This window comes from Rattus norvegicus, chromosome 11 (assembly GCF_021556685.1).
Source record: "Rattus norvegicus strain SHRSP/BbbUtx chromosome 11, alternate assembly SHRSP_T2T, whole genome shotgun sequence".
Classification (NCBI taxonomy): domain Eukaryota; kingdom Metazoa; phylum Chordata; class Mammalia; order Rodentia; family Muridae; genus Rattus; species Rattus norvegicus.
Genome location: NC_141544.1, coordinates 80,148,665 through 80,166,682, shown reverse-complemented (window position 1 = coordinate 80,166,682; position 18,018 = coordinate 80,148,665). Strand labels below are relative to the sequence as shown.

Here is an 18,018-nt window from a genome sequence, read left to right as displayed (position 1 = left end):
TCTGATCTCACGAAGAGACTAGACCTCCTACCTGTGACAAACTGTCTAGTCTCAATGGTCCTTGTTCTTCTTGGACAATACTGGACGAATGGGGGAGAAGTGTGGGACAGATCTCATCTAAGGCAGCTCTGGACACCATGAGATGGTGGGCACATGCCTCTCAGAAGAGGATAGCAACACAGAAGAAAGCCGGGGGAGCCGTGTTTCTCCCATGTTCTTGTCTTCTGAGTGCAAAGAGGAAAAACAGCATTTGGAAGGAAAGGTTTGAAAAGACAAATGAAGCCTTTTTCTCTCCAGTTCTGGCTGTTGAGAGTGGTGACGAGGACCGTGGGTGTCCTGAGAGGGAATGGTACTCGGGCACTGTGACTTCTACTCTGCTACAAAGGAAGACAAGCCGGTGGCCGAGCTCTGCTTTTCTCTAGCATCTCAACATGTGATTTTATAAAAGAAAGATAGGAATTATTACATATATGCTATATTCTTTAAGCAGATCCCCACCCCCAGCCTCATTATAAAATGCCTAGTCTCAGCTGCCGATGTGTGTCTAAGCCAGACATTCCCACACACACTGTTTTATTTGTATTTACTATATCCCTCAGAGGACACTTGTACCAAACATATTTTGTAGTGGACAAACAAATAATTGTCTGTGGCTACTTAAATCCTAGTATTTAATAATAAAAAAAAACAACAATTAAAGTAAAGCTGGCAAACACGAGATCTGATGAGCGAAGAAGAGAACATCTCTATTTTGGAGCCTCTTAAAACTCATCCATGATTTCCCCAGCAGCTGAGCAAAGGTATCCTACCACTTGGTGGCGGCATACCTGAATCGCCAAAGGTCTTTAAGGAAGGCAGCCTCTGTATAAAACCAGTGTCCAGGAGCACCAGTATCTCATAGAGAGCATACATGACTCTGAACGCCAGTGAAGGGCAGCGCAGAAGACCTCACCAGTGATGAGTCTGGAAAGTGGTGAATGAGAAACATGCTGGAAACGTCCCTGAGATGGGGAAAGGGAACTAGCATCAAATCTGGAACCTGCCAAGGAAGGAAACCAACCCCCTTATTGCCAGGCTGAAGCTCGGCGTCTGTATTCAAGGAGCCCCCTTGTTTCCAGCACACCAACCAATGAGTCCTAGCTAAATTCAAATCACCGTGATTACCTAGCATGAACATCAGCAAGGCTTGAATACACTGGGTCTTACTCCTTCTGACACTGAGGTTTACCCAATCAAGGTTACAACGGACACTTCAGCCTCTTAATCAGCTTGTGGAGAGCTATGGACTCCAGCAGCTTAAAAGAGCTGTTAAAGACCACATTTGAGCTGCCCAGAGATGAACTTCCAGAAGGCCTCACGTTCCCAACAGAGGGCAAATGAGGTCTGTAGTTCAGCTGGGCATAGAGAGCTGGATAGCTTTTGCTGAGCCAAGGCAGGGATTGACAATTCAGCCAGCTGACAAGCTAAAAGAGAGAGGGGGGGGAATAAACCTCCAAAGGCTCACCAAGGACATATGATCTGGCCTTTGCCATATGTCACACCAGCTCTGAACACTACCGTGAGGCCTCTGTTAAGGGATCATGCTATAAGTAAGGAAACCCTTTCCTGGGAGACTCAGAAGCACAAGTCCTGTGATCAACCCCCCTAGCCTTGACACAGCCGGGATCAGGCCTAGGTGTTTAATGTGTCGGGTTTTCTTCACGATGGTGGGGACAATGTTTGGTCAGTGGTGATCAAACACACCTCAGCCTTGTGCCAAAGTAAGGATCAGAAGTTGAAGCGAGTGGCTCTGGGAGTATAATTCAGGAATCTTGAGAGCAATGGGGTGATTTGTCTTATTAACTGTAGGATTCCTGTGACTGCCACAAATCTATACCACCCCCCCAAAAAAAAACAACTGAACCAAACCAACACAAAATGAAACAACCCACCTGAATCTATAGGCAACGGAGAAAAGCTGGGGTTGGAGGAGTCGCCTTCTCAGGGAAGCGAACACCAATTGTCTGACCATTGCTAAATAGTCAGTCTAGAGAACACGTACAGGTAGCATTGTGTGGACTGAACAGGTTATGCTTAGGAATGTGTATGTGTGTGTGTGTGTGTATGTATATATGTGTGTGTATATGTATGTGTACGTGTACGTGTGTGTGTATATGTGTATGTGTATGTGTGTGTATGTGTATTTGTGTGTGTGTATGTGTATGTGTATATATATGTGTGTATGTGTACCTGTGTGTGTATGTGTATGTGATGGTAATAGTTAGAAAGAGAAGAGACCATGAATTTGAAGTAGAGTAGAGAGGGGAGGGGTACATGTGAGTGTTTGAAGGGAGGAAATCGGGAAATATTGCAATTATTATCTCAAAATTTAAAAATGGAAAGAAAGCACTGGAGATGCAGATGAAGGTCTATATATAATGATGTCCACTGAGGACTGTTCTAACCGTGCTTTGGATAATTTAGATGTCTTACTGCGCTAGCTAGCGAGTTGTCAACTTGACACACGCTAGAGTCACCTGGGAAGAGGAAGCTCCAAGTGAGAAAGCTCTCCCATCAGACTGGCTTGTAGGCAAGCCCTCGGGGCATCTTCCTGATCAATGATTAATGTGGGAGGGCCTAGCCCATTGCAGGCGGTGCCACCTCTGGGCAGGTGGTACTGAGTTATATAAGGAAGCTGTGAGCAAGCCTTAGGTGAGCAGGACTCCCATGCTTTACTCTCTGCCTCCGGGCTTCAGCCTTGATTTCCTGCTCTGACTTTTCTTCCTAATGGATTGTGATTGGACCTAGAAGCTGAAATAAACTCTTTCCTCCCCAAGTTGCTTTTCTTGGTCATGGCGTTTTATCATAGCAATAGAAACCCTAAGGCACTCCAGTTAGAGTTAATTTAGATATGATAGATCCCATGACACAACTTTCCCGTGTTAAGAGACTATTTTGTGGTATAAAACGGAGTGAAAATAGAATAAATGCTATGACTCACTATTTTTTTTAAAAAAAGTCCTAAAACATAGGAAAGAAACATAACAATACATCAACTCCATTATCTCTAGGTAGTACAGTTATAAGCGCTTTCCAACAGATCTTTCCTTTTTTATGCTTTAAATAAAAAATATACTAGAAATATCTTCCCAGTCTAAAAAGAGGGCTAAGCATTTGACACATACATTCATTCCTTTAGCATCTATCATGAGCTTACTCTATGTTTTTATCCTGTAGCTTTACCATCATGACTTGAACATAACTCTATCCCTAACTTTGACCAGTTTGAGGGAGACCATGACAAGGCAAGATAAAGGACTGGCGCTTGCAGCCAGCTGTATCTGTTTGAGGTGGTTCTGCGTGTCGCCCGGGGGAACCCTCGTGCACATTGTGGTTCATAGGCGAACGAACAAAGGGTTAATGAGCACACCCACATTCCTAGAGAAGACACTCTTCTGAACTGGGAGCCCCCACAGAATTTGCACGTGTGGCCAAAATTTTCCTCAAGATCACTCTGTCTCTACCCCAGCACATGATTTCCTTCTACAAGGTCAGTGGCAATGTCCTCCCTATCAGGCGCATGGAAGACACGTGGGGCAGACACACTAACCCCTCCAGGAGGATTCTTTCATGCAGGGCTCAGTCCTTGATTATCTCCTGAAGGCATTTCCTGGTTCTTGGGATACTCAGGACTGCTGCTTGAAGAGCTCAGGACCAAATGGTTTCTGTCTCTGCTGGCCTGGGTTATCCTTCTCTGAGGAGTCACAAACGCGGCCTTTGCATCCAGAGTATTCTGCTCTGCGCCTCCCTTTCTCCCCACAACATGTTTCTTTTCCCAGCCCCTGCAACAGTTGACTCTACACAGTCCTATGACAGCGGACTGTCACAGGAGGGAACCAACCTCAAGCTGAGGATTAAATGACCTTTAATTCCAGAAACGCGTGCTGACCTCAGAAGACAGCAGAAGGTAGAGACACACAGGCATAAGGGACCCACCACAGACCCAAGGAAAATGATCAAGGAGGCTAGCCTGAAACTCTCCTTGGGCTCACCCTACCCTCTGGATTTGCACTGGGGGGAGGGGTGTCTTCTGCCATGGATAGTCTTCTAGCTAGCTCCTTAAAAATCCTATGGCTTAATAGCTTTTATATTTTCCCTATATCTCCTGGTACAATCTGGCATTTTCCATAGTTGAGCATACACAAGCCGAGTTCGTTTGTCTGCAATTGGAACACGAAAGAGAAACTCTAAGACACCTACCCCAACTGTCCTAAAGTCCCAAAGTCTCAGGCCACAAGGCTCTGGACAGCAGATACCTAGGTTTGTGGCACCCCCCCCCCACTTGTGTTTCCTGCCTTGGCCCCCTTTACACCAAGCTTCCACAGAGACTCTTTGAGGAAGCAGGTTGGAAGGCCAGAGCCACTATCAGCACACGTCCCGAGCTCCTTAGTCCCCCCACTCTTTTCCAGTTCAGTCTTAGCCATCTTCAGGGCTATCCCTGTCTATGCAGCTCAGTCCCCTGCACTCCGTCACCACCACCATTATGCCCTTTACTTTGGCTTCTTTATCATTTCAATGAATAAACCATAGGCTTTGCTACTTTGGAAATCAATATGTGGGTTTCTCAGAGAATTGGGGATGGATCTACCTCAGGACCCAGCCATACCACTCCTAGACATATACCATATAGTGCCCCACTATAACACTAGGGCATATGCTCAGTTATGTGCATAGCGGCTTTATTTATAATAGCCAGAAGCTGGGAGCAACCTAGATGTCCCTCAACTGAAGAACAGGTAAAAAGAAAAGGCGGTATATTTACACAAGGGAGTACTACTCAGTTTTTAAAAGAATAACATGAAATTGGAAGGCAGGCAGATGATGGAAATAGAACGATCATCCTGAGTGAGGTAACCCAGACCTAGAAAGACTCCCTGTGTGTGCTCACTTATAAGGGGATATTAGCTGTGAGGTGAAGGATAACTGAGCCACAGCCCACAGACTCAGGGAGGTTAAGTAGCAAGGGGGCTTGAGGGGGAATGCGAGGATCTCCCTGGTAAGGGGAAACAGAACAGACATCATGGGCAGACTGGGAGTGAGTGGGATGGGAGCAGGAAGGAGCAGCTGTAGCAGGACCGGAAGGAGAGAATGCTGGGCGAGACAGCTGGAATTAGGGGGCATTTTGAGGGTGAGGTAGAAACCTAGAGCAATGGAAACTCCAAAGAATCTATGAGGGTGACCCTAGCGAAGACTCCTGGTAATAGGGGGCACTGCGCCAGTCATCCTCTGTAACCAGGTACACCTTCAAGTAGAGGGATTGGGACACCAACCCAGCCACAAAGTACATTTTGTCATGCCTACAGAATGTGCTTTAACGAAGCCTCGTGTAACCATCATCAGAGAGGAAAACTTCATCCAGCAACTGAAGGGAACAGATGCTGAGACCCATAGGCAAATACTGGGCAGAGCTTGGGGTGTCCTGAGGAAAATAGAGAGGAAGAATTGGAGAGGTCAGAGAGGTCAATGATGTGACAAGAACACCACTCATAGAATCAACTGACCAGGACTCAAGTGGAGTCACAGAGATCAGGAAGCCTGTATGGTCTGACATAGGTCCTCTGCATATATGTTATGGTTGTACGGCCTGGTGTTCATGTGCGATTCCTAACAGTGGGAGCAGGGCTGTCTCTGACTCTGTTGTCTGCCTTTGGGACTCTTTTCCTCCTTCTGGGTTGCCTCATCCAGCCTTGATGGGGGATTATGTGCCTGGTCTTATAGCTTGTTATACAATATTTGGTTGATGTCCCTGGAAGGCTGCTCTTTTCTGAGGGGAGGAGGAGAGGGGGGTGAATCTGAGTGAAAGCAGAGGTGGAGGGGAGAGAGTGAGGGTAGGGGAGGAGAGGGGAAATGAAACTGCAGTCAGGATGTAATATATGAGAGGAGAGTAAACAAAAAGGGGGGAAAAAACCATAAGCTTTGATGGTAGAGACCATCTAGTTTTGAATTTACACTGGCTATGACTTCATGGGCAAGTCATTTAACCTTTCCTGGCCTCAGTTTGCCAATAAGTGAAATGGGAATAACAACAACATTACCTCCGAGAGCTATGGGAATTGAGTCAGTGTTTGTAGAGTCCTAGCAGGACCTGGAGCAGATCTAGGAAGTACCCAGGAAGTGCCAGCCATCGTTGTCATTCTTCCTCTGCATGGATACAGCTGTGCATGCCCCAGCCTCCTCCATTCCAGCCTCTGCTCAGCTGCCAAAGTCAATCTCAAAACTGAACTTTAATCATCCTTCTCCTTACGAATGACTGTCAGCAAAACTTCTTTTACAAAAAAATTATTCTGCCTTATATTACATCCTAACTGCGGGTTCCCCTCCCTCCTCTCCTCCCAGGCACCCCCACCCCCAATACACCCCACAGCTTCCCTCTTCCCCCAATCCACTCCTGCATTTCTCTTTAGAAAAGGGCAGGCCTCCCAGGGATATCAACCAGACATGGCATATCAAATTGTGTAAGAGTAGGTAACTTCCCTCTTATGATTAAGTCAGCAAAACTTCTTGACTGGACCTGTGGAATTCCTTTCTGCTACCCCTCAAAGTCTTTATGTTTCTATCCTCCTAGGTTTTTGAAACTTAATCGGACCTCTGACCTTCCCTGCCTCACTTCCCCCTTGCCCTGAGCCCTTTGCTTTGCCTGGGCTGCCCATCACCCCCGGAATTCAAAGCCAGAGTCTCCTGGTGCTTGGAGCACAGCCTTGTAAAACCCCATCCTGACTCCAAGACAACAACACTGCCGGTGCCATGCTGCACACCACAGCCCTGAGCCAGCTCTGCACCCAGCACCTATAGGTGCTGCTCATGCCGATGTGCCCGCCAGACTCTGCCAGGCCACAGAAGGAAGATCTAATCCACCCCCTGCACCATGGCAGCCCTTGGCAGCCCTTACTGACTTCCGAGCAATCGATGAATTGAAAAGAATTTCACTGATCCTTTGATATCGACATCAATTATAGCACCTCTTCAAAGCACTGACAAAAGGAATCAGGATTGATTTCCCTTGTTTGAATTAACTAAGAGGAACTTCTCAAGAGACACTTTAGGACCCCATTAATCTTCTATTAATAATTTTGTTATGAGCCCCCAGAGTCAAAAGTTTTCGTTTTCACTCAGTGTTAAGAGTTGAAGTTTCTTCCCTGGTGTGGTCTATTACTCTAAGTCTGGAGAGCCACTCACAGAAACCTGGCTATGATGGGATCACTGTCACTTTGCTGAGTCCCAGACCATGTGAAGCGAGATAGTCTATGAGAGAAACATAAACACGATGCTCCAAACAGTGGCTGTTCCTGGGGCCATGCGGGAAGGCAAGACAGCTATAGGCAGCAGGACTGGAAGTCATGGTCAGCCTCTCAAGTTGGGGCTAGTATGAACTGCTTCTCTCACTACCATGCTTTGAAACTCTCATGTTCTTTATATCTATTGTTTTAGATAGCGTATATTGCTGTGTATTGTACATATAACTATCTTATTATTACTACTAATACCTCCTTAGGGGGAGAAACCAATGGCTATTGAGAGACTAAAAGATTCCTTCATGACACCTTTATAAATTAAATATTAGAATACTAGAGTAAGAAATGTGGAAATAGCATGCCCCTGTCTCACCATACACTGAATATCTTCCATCAGCACCCCTAAAAGCCCACCCCACACGATGCAAGGTCTTAAAATGCTAACCCATATCAATGACATTAGTGACCATCTTTTGGGAGAACTCAGTCAAAAGCAAGCAGGAGGGAAGAATAAGGTCATGATATCAAGTCCCTGTTCCCTTCCCACCAGGGTGGCAGTGGTATCTCTCTCCCAAACCCACAGCTCATCTTTGGAGCCTTTCTGATCCTCCCAAGCCCTGCCTAGAAAGACTCATTGCCCTAGCTGCTGTTTCAAATCTGTGGTTTCCCCAATCCTCACACCTGTATAATCTGTCCCTCAAAGTCTCCTGAAACAACCCAGGCTTCGGCCATGTGTTTCTTGACAGCAAGCATTGGAGAGGAGACCTGAAGCTGTGTATACGAAACTGCTTCACCCTCTTCTGCAAAGGTTGCCATGACTCTAAGGAAAGTTATAACTAACCACAGCAGTTACCGCTGGGGTTTTATGTACCTTGGCCGCTTAATAGAAAACTATTTGCTCTTCAGGACTGATGTGACAAAAGGACACTTAACTGAGAAATGTGTGTGAAATGTGAAAACTGCAATGAACAAAACGACAAACCTTCCACACAGGCAACCAAATATGTCTAAGGGGCCTTTTAAAATGTAATTTTTAGGCAAATGCAAGCATAAATAGTGGTCTGCTGATCTTACTGGTCCTGTTACTGGCCCATGCTTCACTTTGATTTCTCCCTGTACCTTCCTTTAATTGGTAGTCCCATAACAAAGGGCGGGGCACCAACAGCTCCCTCACAGGTCCCAACAATGAATGGCTTTAGGTGGTAACACTTCAGATAGAAGTGTTACTTGTGTTAAAAACTGCAGGAGGAAACCTTTGCAGCCCTCCCACCTCTTCCTCTAGCTGTCTTTCTGGCCCTTTCTGCTTATTTTGATTTTTTTTTCAGCGACGCAGCACCAAGACAGTTCTGGCGTTAAGCCCCATTTATCTTTTGCTAGAGTCAGTAGAAGAGATGCAAATATTATCAAACAATAAGCCACAAATAAAGGCACCTTGGTTTGACTGGCATTAAAGAATAACCCATCCTAATTTCTTGTCATCTCTCCTGGCTGATGTGACACTTGCGTTCCTTGACAGAACACTCAGCATCTTGGCAGAATTTCTAATAGCCGAGTTGATAGAAGGTACAGCACTTGGTGCCTTAGGAGCAGCAAGCAGATGATTGTGACAAAGCTAGATAGCAGAGATGATGAAAAGGAGCAAGCTGCTGTGACAGAAACAACCCTCACTCGCTACCTCAAGCTCGGCTCCCAGCCGAGATGTCCACACTGCGGACAGTGCCTGGACATCTGCTTACTCCTGGTGTGCAGTTCCAGCCCGATCTCTCGATTTTGAGGGCTGTTTGCCCGCTGATCGTATCTGAGATTTTCCTTTCCGCTCCTTGTGCACCTGAGTAACTACAAGCAGATAGCAGACCGGAAGGACAATAAAGATTAGGTAAGTGCAGACAGCTAACAGTGAGAGAGACGCCATGACAGCGTGCTACGATTCCCGTCTAGGGCCTGGCTCATGAGTGAGTGGAAGGAAAGACTTTTAAGGTCTTTTCTCGACCTATGATCTCTCAGAACAAGGTGCTGAGAAGAGACTTGGGGTGTGGATGTCCAAACTCAACAGAAGCAAGATGAGAAAAGGCCTCAGCTCAAGTTAAGATGGACCCGGCAAGAGTAAGAGAACTGGTGTGAACTATGACACCCTTGCATGATCTCAGGCCCCAGGGGACGCCCCAAAAGTCTCACCAAGAGTCTTAGGAGACCACAAAGCAGTTCTGTCGGGAGTGGACATACAGACAAGATGCCAGACAATGAGTCCTTTAGGGAGACAGAGAAGGATGTATCTGCTGGTTTGAGGGCCTGGATTTTATGGGGGTCTATGTTTTCCAATATCAAAGCAACCTAGAACTGAGGACAGGAAGGAGACTAAGAAACACACTCCTATGTCTGATCTAACGGGACAGTTCTTTACAGCATTCCTAGTGGAAAACTGTGCAGTGTCCAGTGCCCTGACCAGAGATGTCTGCTCTCAAGTGGACAGGTTGTTCATCTGAGCTCTGATCCCTACCTCGTACTAGGGGTGCACCAGAGGGAAAGAGTAAGTTATCCAGATCCTGCCCCTTAATGGCCGCACCCCTGGCCTCTGAAGTCAGGGGTTGTTCCTCTTCTTCCATCAGTGGATGCAGTCACTCTGACCGTACCGTGCCTGGTGTGTGAGACTACGGCTCGTGGTACCTCAGAGTTGAATGCAGCGGTCCAGACAGGGCATCCCTGCCCAGCAGGCGCACTACTATTTATGTCTAATCACCACGACTTCTGTCAATCATCTTCTCTAAACAGGACGGTCCCTTAGAATCCAAGATCCTTCTGCCTTTCAGTTGTCCTTCTGTTAGCTGGTCCAGGCCTGGGTTCAAGCACAGTTACATCTGTACTGTCCTTTACTGTGACCAGTTTGGGTTATGTAGAGAACCATCCAGGTGTCTCCTACTTTCCTCAATGTGTCTCTTCTTGCTCACCACGAATCTGCCTGGTATATGGACGAACCAGATTTTGATAAACAATTGATAAAGGCAAGAATAAATGAATATCGAATGTCACCTACAGACTTGAGCACACCAGCCTGTAGTGAACATCTCCAAACTGAAATCCATTCTTTCAACATCTCGAAGTGTGATCCAGGATCAGTAATTTCTTTTCATCAGAATCATCCACCTAATCTAGCTTCGTTTCACTCCCAAACACAGACTAGGCAGGGGAGTAGCACACCCAAGTTCTGAGTTTTCTTACCACAGCTCACTGCCTTTAGCACAATTCTACTGCGGATTCTGTTCCCACGAGTGATGGATGGCATGTGAGCGCCCTTCCAACATGATTAGGAAATGACTAGTGGGCAGGACTAGGTGGTTGGGTGCACTGGCACTCACAATTCCAGTGAATATGAGTTCTCATGGAGGGAGGCAAGGGACCACAGACAATTCTCGCTACTGAAGGTAACAACAGCCTTCCTGCCTCCCACCCATGGGAAGCTGGGAAGAGCCTGTGTGTGCTGGGGGTGGTGGTGGTGGCACTGACAGTGGTGTGTGTGTGTGTGTGTGTGTGTGTGTGTGTGTGACACAAGCTGCCATGCCGGGAAGCAGAGAACAGTGTGTACTATGCCCCTCACAGACCACGTTCCCCTCAGTCCCTCTTGAGTTTTATTTTATTTATTTACTTTCTTACCCTTCAGAAATCTTTCCCTTTCTTTTTTTTTTAAATTTTTATTTATTATCTTGTTTGTTTGGTTTTTTTTTTCCTTTCTTTTTTTCGGAGCTGGGGACTGAACCCAGGGCCTTGCACTTGCTAGGCAAGCGCTCTACCACTGAGCCAAATCCCCAACCATCTTTCCCTTTCTTAACTGCTTCCAATCCATTTTGTCCCAGTCTCTGCTTAACAAGTCAGAATGAAGGAAGTGTGTTCTTCTAACTCCTGTGCTTTTATTCTCAAGATGGAATGGGTCTGTCTCGGATGCGGGCTTGCCATGAGCACTGAGGGAAGAAAAACACATCCTTCACGTCGCCAGGGATTCTAGTTTTTGGCTCTGAAAGAAGTGAGAGTCTGTCATGAATTCCCACAACAATCCCTCAGGTAGATAGCTTCAGGGAGTGTCTTGTTTCACAGCTACTAGCACACTTGGGGAAAGCACTTTTTAAAGCTGCTTAGCCCCAACAAGGCTAAAGTACCAAACCATACAGCACAATCATGGGTTATTTGGAACATTTCCTTGCTCTGAGTCAGACAGGAACTTTTTTTTTTAAAGACCTCCAGACTCTTTATTCTACCTTACCCTCATTCACTCACATTTTAAAAGTTCCTCGGGTATAATCCAACTTATTTTACTGAAGCTTAAGACCCCAGTGGATATCATCCAAAAAAAGAAAAAAAAAAAAAAACCCTCTTCTATATCTGCTTATTTGCAGTCTTCTGCCTGGAGCTCTCCGGGGCTGCCCATTCCATTCCACGCATGTTTTAGCATATGATGCTGCTCCTCAAACTCCTTTCACCACCTGCCCATCAGCATCCACCCATCCCTTCATGCTTCCTGCCCTGGAGCTCTCCAGAAGCCACCGCTTGCCTCACTTGACACCTGCCCTGGGAAGAGAACCTAATCAGCATATTCAAAAATATCCGAGGTCTCCTTGCAAAGACGAGCAGAATTTATAGCTCATCCGCCTAATTTACTAATTATCCCATAAGATGAAAGTTCTGAGAGCCCGAGGCGAGTCGTCTTATCTTCCACAGCCAACGTTCCATAGGCACCCACCCACTCAGCTAAGAGACCAAGAGTACTGAGCGTCATGGAGGAGTGCCAATGCCGCAGTCAGGAGGGTCATGTCCCCGGCAAGCTCTGCAGCTTCCCGGAGAGCCACTCACATCCGGTGTCAGCCCAATCCCTAAATACATACTTAAAATTCCATACACATTTGCTCATGCTGCTCTTCAAGGGCTCTTCTGGGTCTTGCATTCCAACTAGTCAAAAGGTTCTTCCTTTCCTTCTCAACACACAAACCATGTCTATGGCTCATTCTCTATCGGCTACCTCTGGTGTGGCCTTGAGTGTGTTTCCCAGCCTTTCCTTCATTATCATCCTTTGACCTGGAAGAGCCATTTACACCCTTCAGTCTCTCCATCAGTGAAACCTAATACCTCACGTGTGTCACGTGTATCTTTTACATGTGTGCGGTTAACGTATATGAAGTGGGACTCACTTGCTGTCCCTGATAGCAGATCTTCTGCAATGTTACCCTGCTTCTAATGGGACTGGCATTGATCCATGCCCTACTTCCAGATTAGCAACGTGAGAGAAGTTACTTGCCCCGAATTCCAAGGGCTGTGGAAAGACTCTAGAAGTAGCCATTAGGTAAGCCAGAATGGGATAGGCAGAAGTTTTCATGGAAGTAACCAGCAGCTTCCCATTCTTCTAGACCAGGCCAAGCTATCTCCTGCTGTGGGCTCCACACCAACCCTCGAAGCCTGGGTGGGATTCTCACCTCTGCCCACAGTTACCACTTCCAGATGAATCCCAGCAGGAACCAAGGGAATGCAGTAAACAATGGTTGGTGATATTCCAGAACAATTAGAACCCAATCCAAGGGCCTCCGGCAGGCTCAGTGGCTGTCTCAGTTCACTGGCATCAACTCCCCCTCCCTGCAGACAATTCCCCTTCACCTTACCTTGGCACACTGGCCAAATACGTCACGAGTTTCCGTAGGTCTTCCTGTCTTATTCTGTCATGATTGCTTCGGGCAGGGAAGGTCAGGATGGGTCCACCTCGCTTATCACGACCCCCTGGAGGGAACGAGAGTGGGTAGTTTAAGAAAGCGTCAGGAAAGTCAGCTACAGATGAAAAACAGTGTTACAAAATGTCAAAAGAACAGGCGGGCAAGTGCCTGAGAAACTGGTCACCGCTTCTTAGCAGGGAGGAGCTACATGAAGGTAAGGTGTATGACGTTGGGCACATCTCTGCTGCCTTGTCTAGAGATTACTAAAACCATGATGGGCACACTGCAGAGTTATTGCAAAGACTTCTCAGACAGCAGGAGGAGGTACATGGAAAAGAAGCTTGGCACATAGGAGATGACAAGAAGGTGGTTGGAGCTGTCCTTGGTGAGAAAACAAGCTGAGCCAAAATGCTTTGCCTTGGAAATTCAACCCCCAGCCACTTCTCTTTGCAGACTCCAGTGGTGTGGGATTATTCTCCAGGAGCTGATGACAAGAGAGGCCTCAGACCATCCCTCTGGACAGCACTGCCAGGAGGTTTACAGACTCAGTAAGATAACACTGAGGACTCTCTACATAGCCCAGAGGCCAGCTCTACCCACTGGTTGCCTGAGGTGCCAAGCATCACATCCAATGAAGAAGCACATCAATCTCATTAGAAGCATGCATGCTTAGGGTCTTACTAAAAACTGTATGTAAAAAAAAAAAATAGCTGGGAGGAGTGAACCAAGATGGCGGCCACTGTTTTACTAGGACAGGATTTGAGGTAGCCATGGCTATATCCTCTGCTTTCCACGCTCTTTCTCTGCTCTTATGATGTTAAAATTCATTCATTAACAGACACTAAAATTACATAGCAGACCAAGTTTCTCAGGGGTTGTTGGATGGCCACCCATCTCTGTATAATGGTCACAGTGCATCTCAAGAAGCCACGTCATCTCCATGGTGCACACCAAAAGGGGATTTAATGGGAGAAAGATAGGGGGCACATAGGCGTAGTACCGTAGCAACCCTAGGAAGAAGTCTATGTTAGCTCACTATCTCCTACATGACTGAGCAGACCAGGACCCCTCTGTGTGAGCTCAGGCAGAATGCTTCCCTCTGATCATAGAGCACACAGGTGTTGAGTGTGTGTGTGTGAGGGGGGTGAGGGTGGGGAGGTGGTGGTAAACAGTGAATCCAGAATACCACCAAGGAGGAGGAGGCTGCAGAGGAAGGACACCGGGTAGGTGACTCCATGAAAAAAGTACCCACTGTACACAGGTGAAGACTTAAGATTACATTCCCCAGCACCCACATAAAATTGGGACATGACATTGTATATCTATGACCTTAGCACTTGAGAGACAGAGAAAGGCAGATGTTTGATGGCTAGCTAGTGTAGCCAGTCAGTGAGCTAGCTGAGATAAAGGCCCATGTCTCAAAAAACAAGGTGGAGAGTAATTGAGGAAACACATACATGCATTCTCACATTCATGTATTCACACATGCAATCATACACACACACACACACACACACACACACACACACACACACCATGCCACACCACAACAAGTCACACCACACCACACAAAGATGACTGGGGAGGCTGCAGGCGAGAGAGGATTAAACAAAATCAAACCACCAAGCATGATCAGCATCTAGTTCCCTCTCCAGAGGCTTTGTGCAGATACAGAGATGAGCCACAGACTTTCCAACTCTAGACCTTTCATATTCTCAGTCCTGGCTTTCTGCATCGACAACCACCTTCATATCATCTGCCTTGGGAGGAGAGAGTCCTTATCTCCCAACTGTGATTCAAGGAAACAGAAGGGTTAGACAGACAAATTCTCAGAAACTGGAGGCTCTCAGACATCCTTCTCTGCTAGCGTTGATCTCAACACTGTAAGCATTTGTGTGTGTGTGTGTGTGTGTGTGTGTGTGTGTGTGTGTGTGTGTATGTGTGTGTTGTATCTGTCTGTCACAACTGCTAACTTTCTCTTTGACCTTCCATGGATAACCATATATCTAGGGCTAGGGGACCCTGAGGAACAGAGACTTGCATGGGCAGAGGGCGAGCAGAGAGAGTGATTGATAAGAGTTACAGAACCACGCACAGCACGAAGTAAGGTTCTGAGTATGTAAGGAGCCTTCAAAGGTGGGAAATTGCCTCTTTTGTCTCCAAAGGTGTCTCTCTTGTGTGGATCAAGAGGCCAGAAAGGGAGGTGGCGTCGAACTTGTCTTTTTTCAGAATGGAAAACAAAATCCCAGAGTAAAGAAGAGGAGGAAGTGCAGAGGAAGAGCAGCATTACGCTGGGAAGCCGGGTCAATGGATGGCATGAGGCCTCACAGGGTACAAGACGAAGGACCCAGCACTCAGATGATAGTCTTTCTAAGGCACGTTGCAGAACCCAGGAGGGAGAAGAAAATAAAGTCACGGAGGAGGCTAGCTCAGCCTGCCTCAGAGCAAAATGAGAGACCGACACCACCTGTCAAGGCCAAGGTAGGCTAATGAGGTCAAGGCCACACAACCATTGCCAGTAGAAACCATTCCATAGGAATGGGGACAAAAAGGGCTTCAAAGATAGATGCTGAGAGACAGCGTCTGTCCGGGCCCCATTCTGTGATGGCAGAGTAGAGCTGGGGAAGAATGTGCCTAGGAGGAGCAGGGGAGGGTGAGGTCTGCTCTGCTACACCAGGCGATCCCAAGAGGATGGGCCCTCTGCCATCTATCCTGTCAACCAAACATGTCAAAGGCAGGAGAACAAGGCTACAGATGATATATCAGAGGTCAAAATCATGGCTGACCACAGGAGAAACAGACTTAAGACCCTGGTGTCCAGAGGCTGACTATCCACTAAGGCGGATCACTGATAATAACCAACACACTATTGGCCTGAGGAGATCAGCAGAGATGGAGCATGGCACCCCAAGGTTGCTGAACATATGAGAGAGGAAACACGGACATATTACAAGCATCACAGATGCACGTCTTCAATAGAACCAACGACTTGTGCAGCAAGTTCTCGGCCTTTAGCTACCTGTGCAAGGCTTCGGTGGTAGGAGCTACAGGATAAGGATGTGGGGAATGGGAGGGGGTTGTGCCTTCTAGAAATGCCAACCGCTCTCCTTCTGTGTAGACAGGAAAGCAAGGGCTGAGGAAGGAGGAAGGCCCAAAGTGAGAGACGTTGATGTTTCATTGACTAAAAGTAGGGAGGCCTCACACTCTCGGGAGGCAGCAAGCTCCAGTTCGGGCAGCAGATGGATGTGGCGTAGGAGGGAGACAGATCTCAGGAAGCGTACGGAAAGTTGGATTCACATAACAATAGCACAGCTCTCTGCACGGTTTTAACGGATTCACAGGAGTTTTTTTTTTCCCCCCTCAAAGGGAATAAGGTTATTTTGTAGTTGGAAATGCCACGTTAGACTAGAGAAAGTTGGTTATTGTAGGATTTTTACAGAGTTAAATGTTAACATGCTTTGATGGATGGTCCAAGTCGAGGGTGGGAGGACTTTAAGATTCAGCCATCCCCAAACTTCTCTCCTCAGTTTCAAAGATCATCTAAGGAACATACTCTGAAACCCTGAGGCCCAGAGTACAAAAGGTTGTCCCCAGTAGCATCGAGGTATCACCAGAAGGTGGCCAGAGGCAGGGTGTAAGCGTGTGAGGATCCTAGGGATATAGTGGGTCCCATGTAGGAGGGCTAGGCAGAAAGAAGGGATGGGGTGCTGTGAGTGGGAGGCCAGAACCCCGGGGCTGCGAACCATAGAACACAATGGAGCAGGACTAAGACAACAGAGGCACCAAGGGACAGAAACAGCCACTGTCACACACCCACATGCCCGCCTGCAGAAGTGGTTGGGCTGTCCCAGACTATTCCAGATGTCCGTTGTCATGGTAACATGCTTTATTTTACCTGGGCAGAGGCAAGATGCTGGCAGAGGAGGGCGGGTGCAGCAAATGGTCCGTTTCTCTGCCTACCATGCTCCTGGCTTTGCTCTCAGAATGAAATGTGTCTGCCACACTGCATTATTTAACTCAGGATTTCTCTGCTTGATTCTATTTTTGTGTTGTGTTTCCTGACTCGGCGTGTATAGAATAGGGAAATCAGTTTCTGCTTTCTTTCTTGGAATGTAGTCAATCATTATCTCCCAATCACCTTCAGTGTCCTTCCCAGGCACTGAGGGCAATGTTCCCTAAGCTTAGAAGCTCCTGACCGGGCAAGCATAGATGAGTCAGGCTTGGCTCATTCCAGAGTATAGCAGTGAGCGGCACACTGCCAGTTCCTACCTTCCTTATCCCTGACTGCCTTTCTGGCAAACGACCTCCATGAGTTCAATAAGGTCAATGCCCTACCTCTGTCCTAGGCCTGACTTGTCCCCATTCACATCCAATTGACCTACATAGGAAAGCAAGCCACTAACAATGAAACAAGGGTCCCCATATCAGAACATATTATATCTGTCTTCATAGTCCCTGAATGGATGCAGAACAAGATGGTGTCAGAAAAGATAGGCTAGGTCTAAAAGAGCTTCTGGAGGAGGGGGAGTGGAATATAGCTTGTGAAGGAGAGGAGAGGCTCAAGCTGGCAGGTATGAGAAAGATTGGGAAGGAAAACATCTGTCATGAGATTAACAGAGGCATCAGCAGGACATCCAAGGGATAGGAATGACACTGACACCGCCATCTTAACAAAGGGCCATACAACAGAAGGAAGTGGATTGTAAACCTGTTCTAGGGATCAAGACTGTGGGGCCCAAGGCAAATGGATGCACAGAGACCACCAGGACGTCCCTACGGGGTCTTTTCAGAGTTCAGTAGGCACTGCAAATCCTAGTTTACTTTGTCACATACATGCCTCTGTGCTAGAATCACACCGCAAGGCTGTTCTACTATGCCTCTAAATCTTTAGTGACGAAGGGCTCACCCCATGACACAAACAGGGCAAGGCAGCCTCTGGATCTCAGTTGTTTCAACAGCAACAATTGCGAGAGAATACCAGTCCACCCACTGTTACAGAATACACACAGTATCTTACAAAGGTTCCTGTGTACCTAGCACATGTCTGCCTCACCTCCCAT

At 47.1% G+C, this 18,018-nt stretch overlaps 1 protein-coding gene across 44 annotated transcripts in view; it reads right to left on the bottom strand.

Moving 5' to 3' along the window:
- Kalrn (kalirin, RhoGEF kinase) overlaps positions 1-18,018 on the bottom strand; it is a 606,323-nt gene that overhangs the window by 408,799 nt on the left and 179,506 nt on the right. For all 44 annotated transcript variants that reach the window (XM_087576981.1, XM_087576985.1, XM_087576993.1 and 41 more), the window contains 1 exon segment: positions 12,911-13,025. In XM_087576981.1, coding sequence (XP_087433107.1) covers positions 12,911-13,025 — 115 coding nt within the window.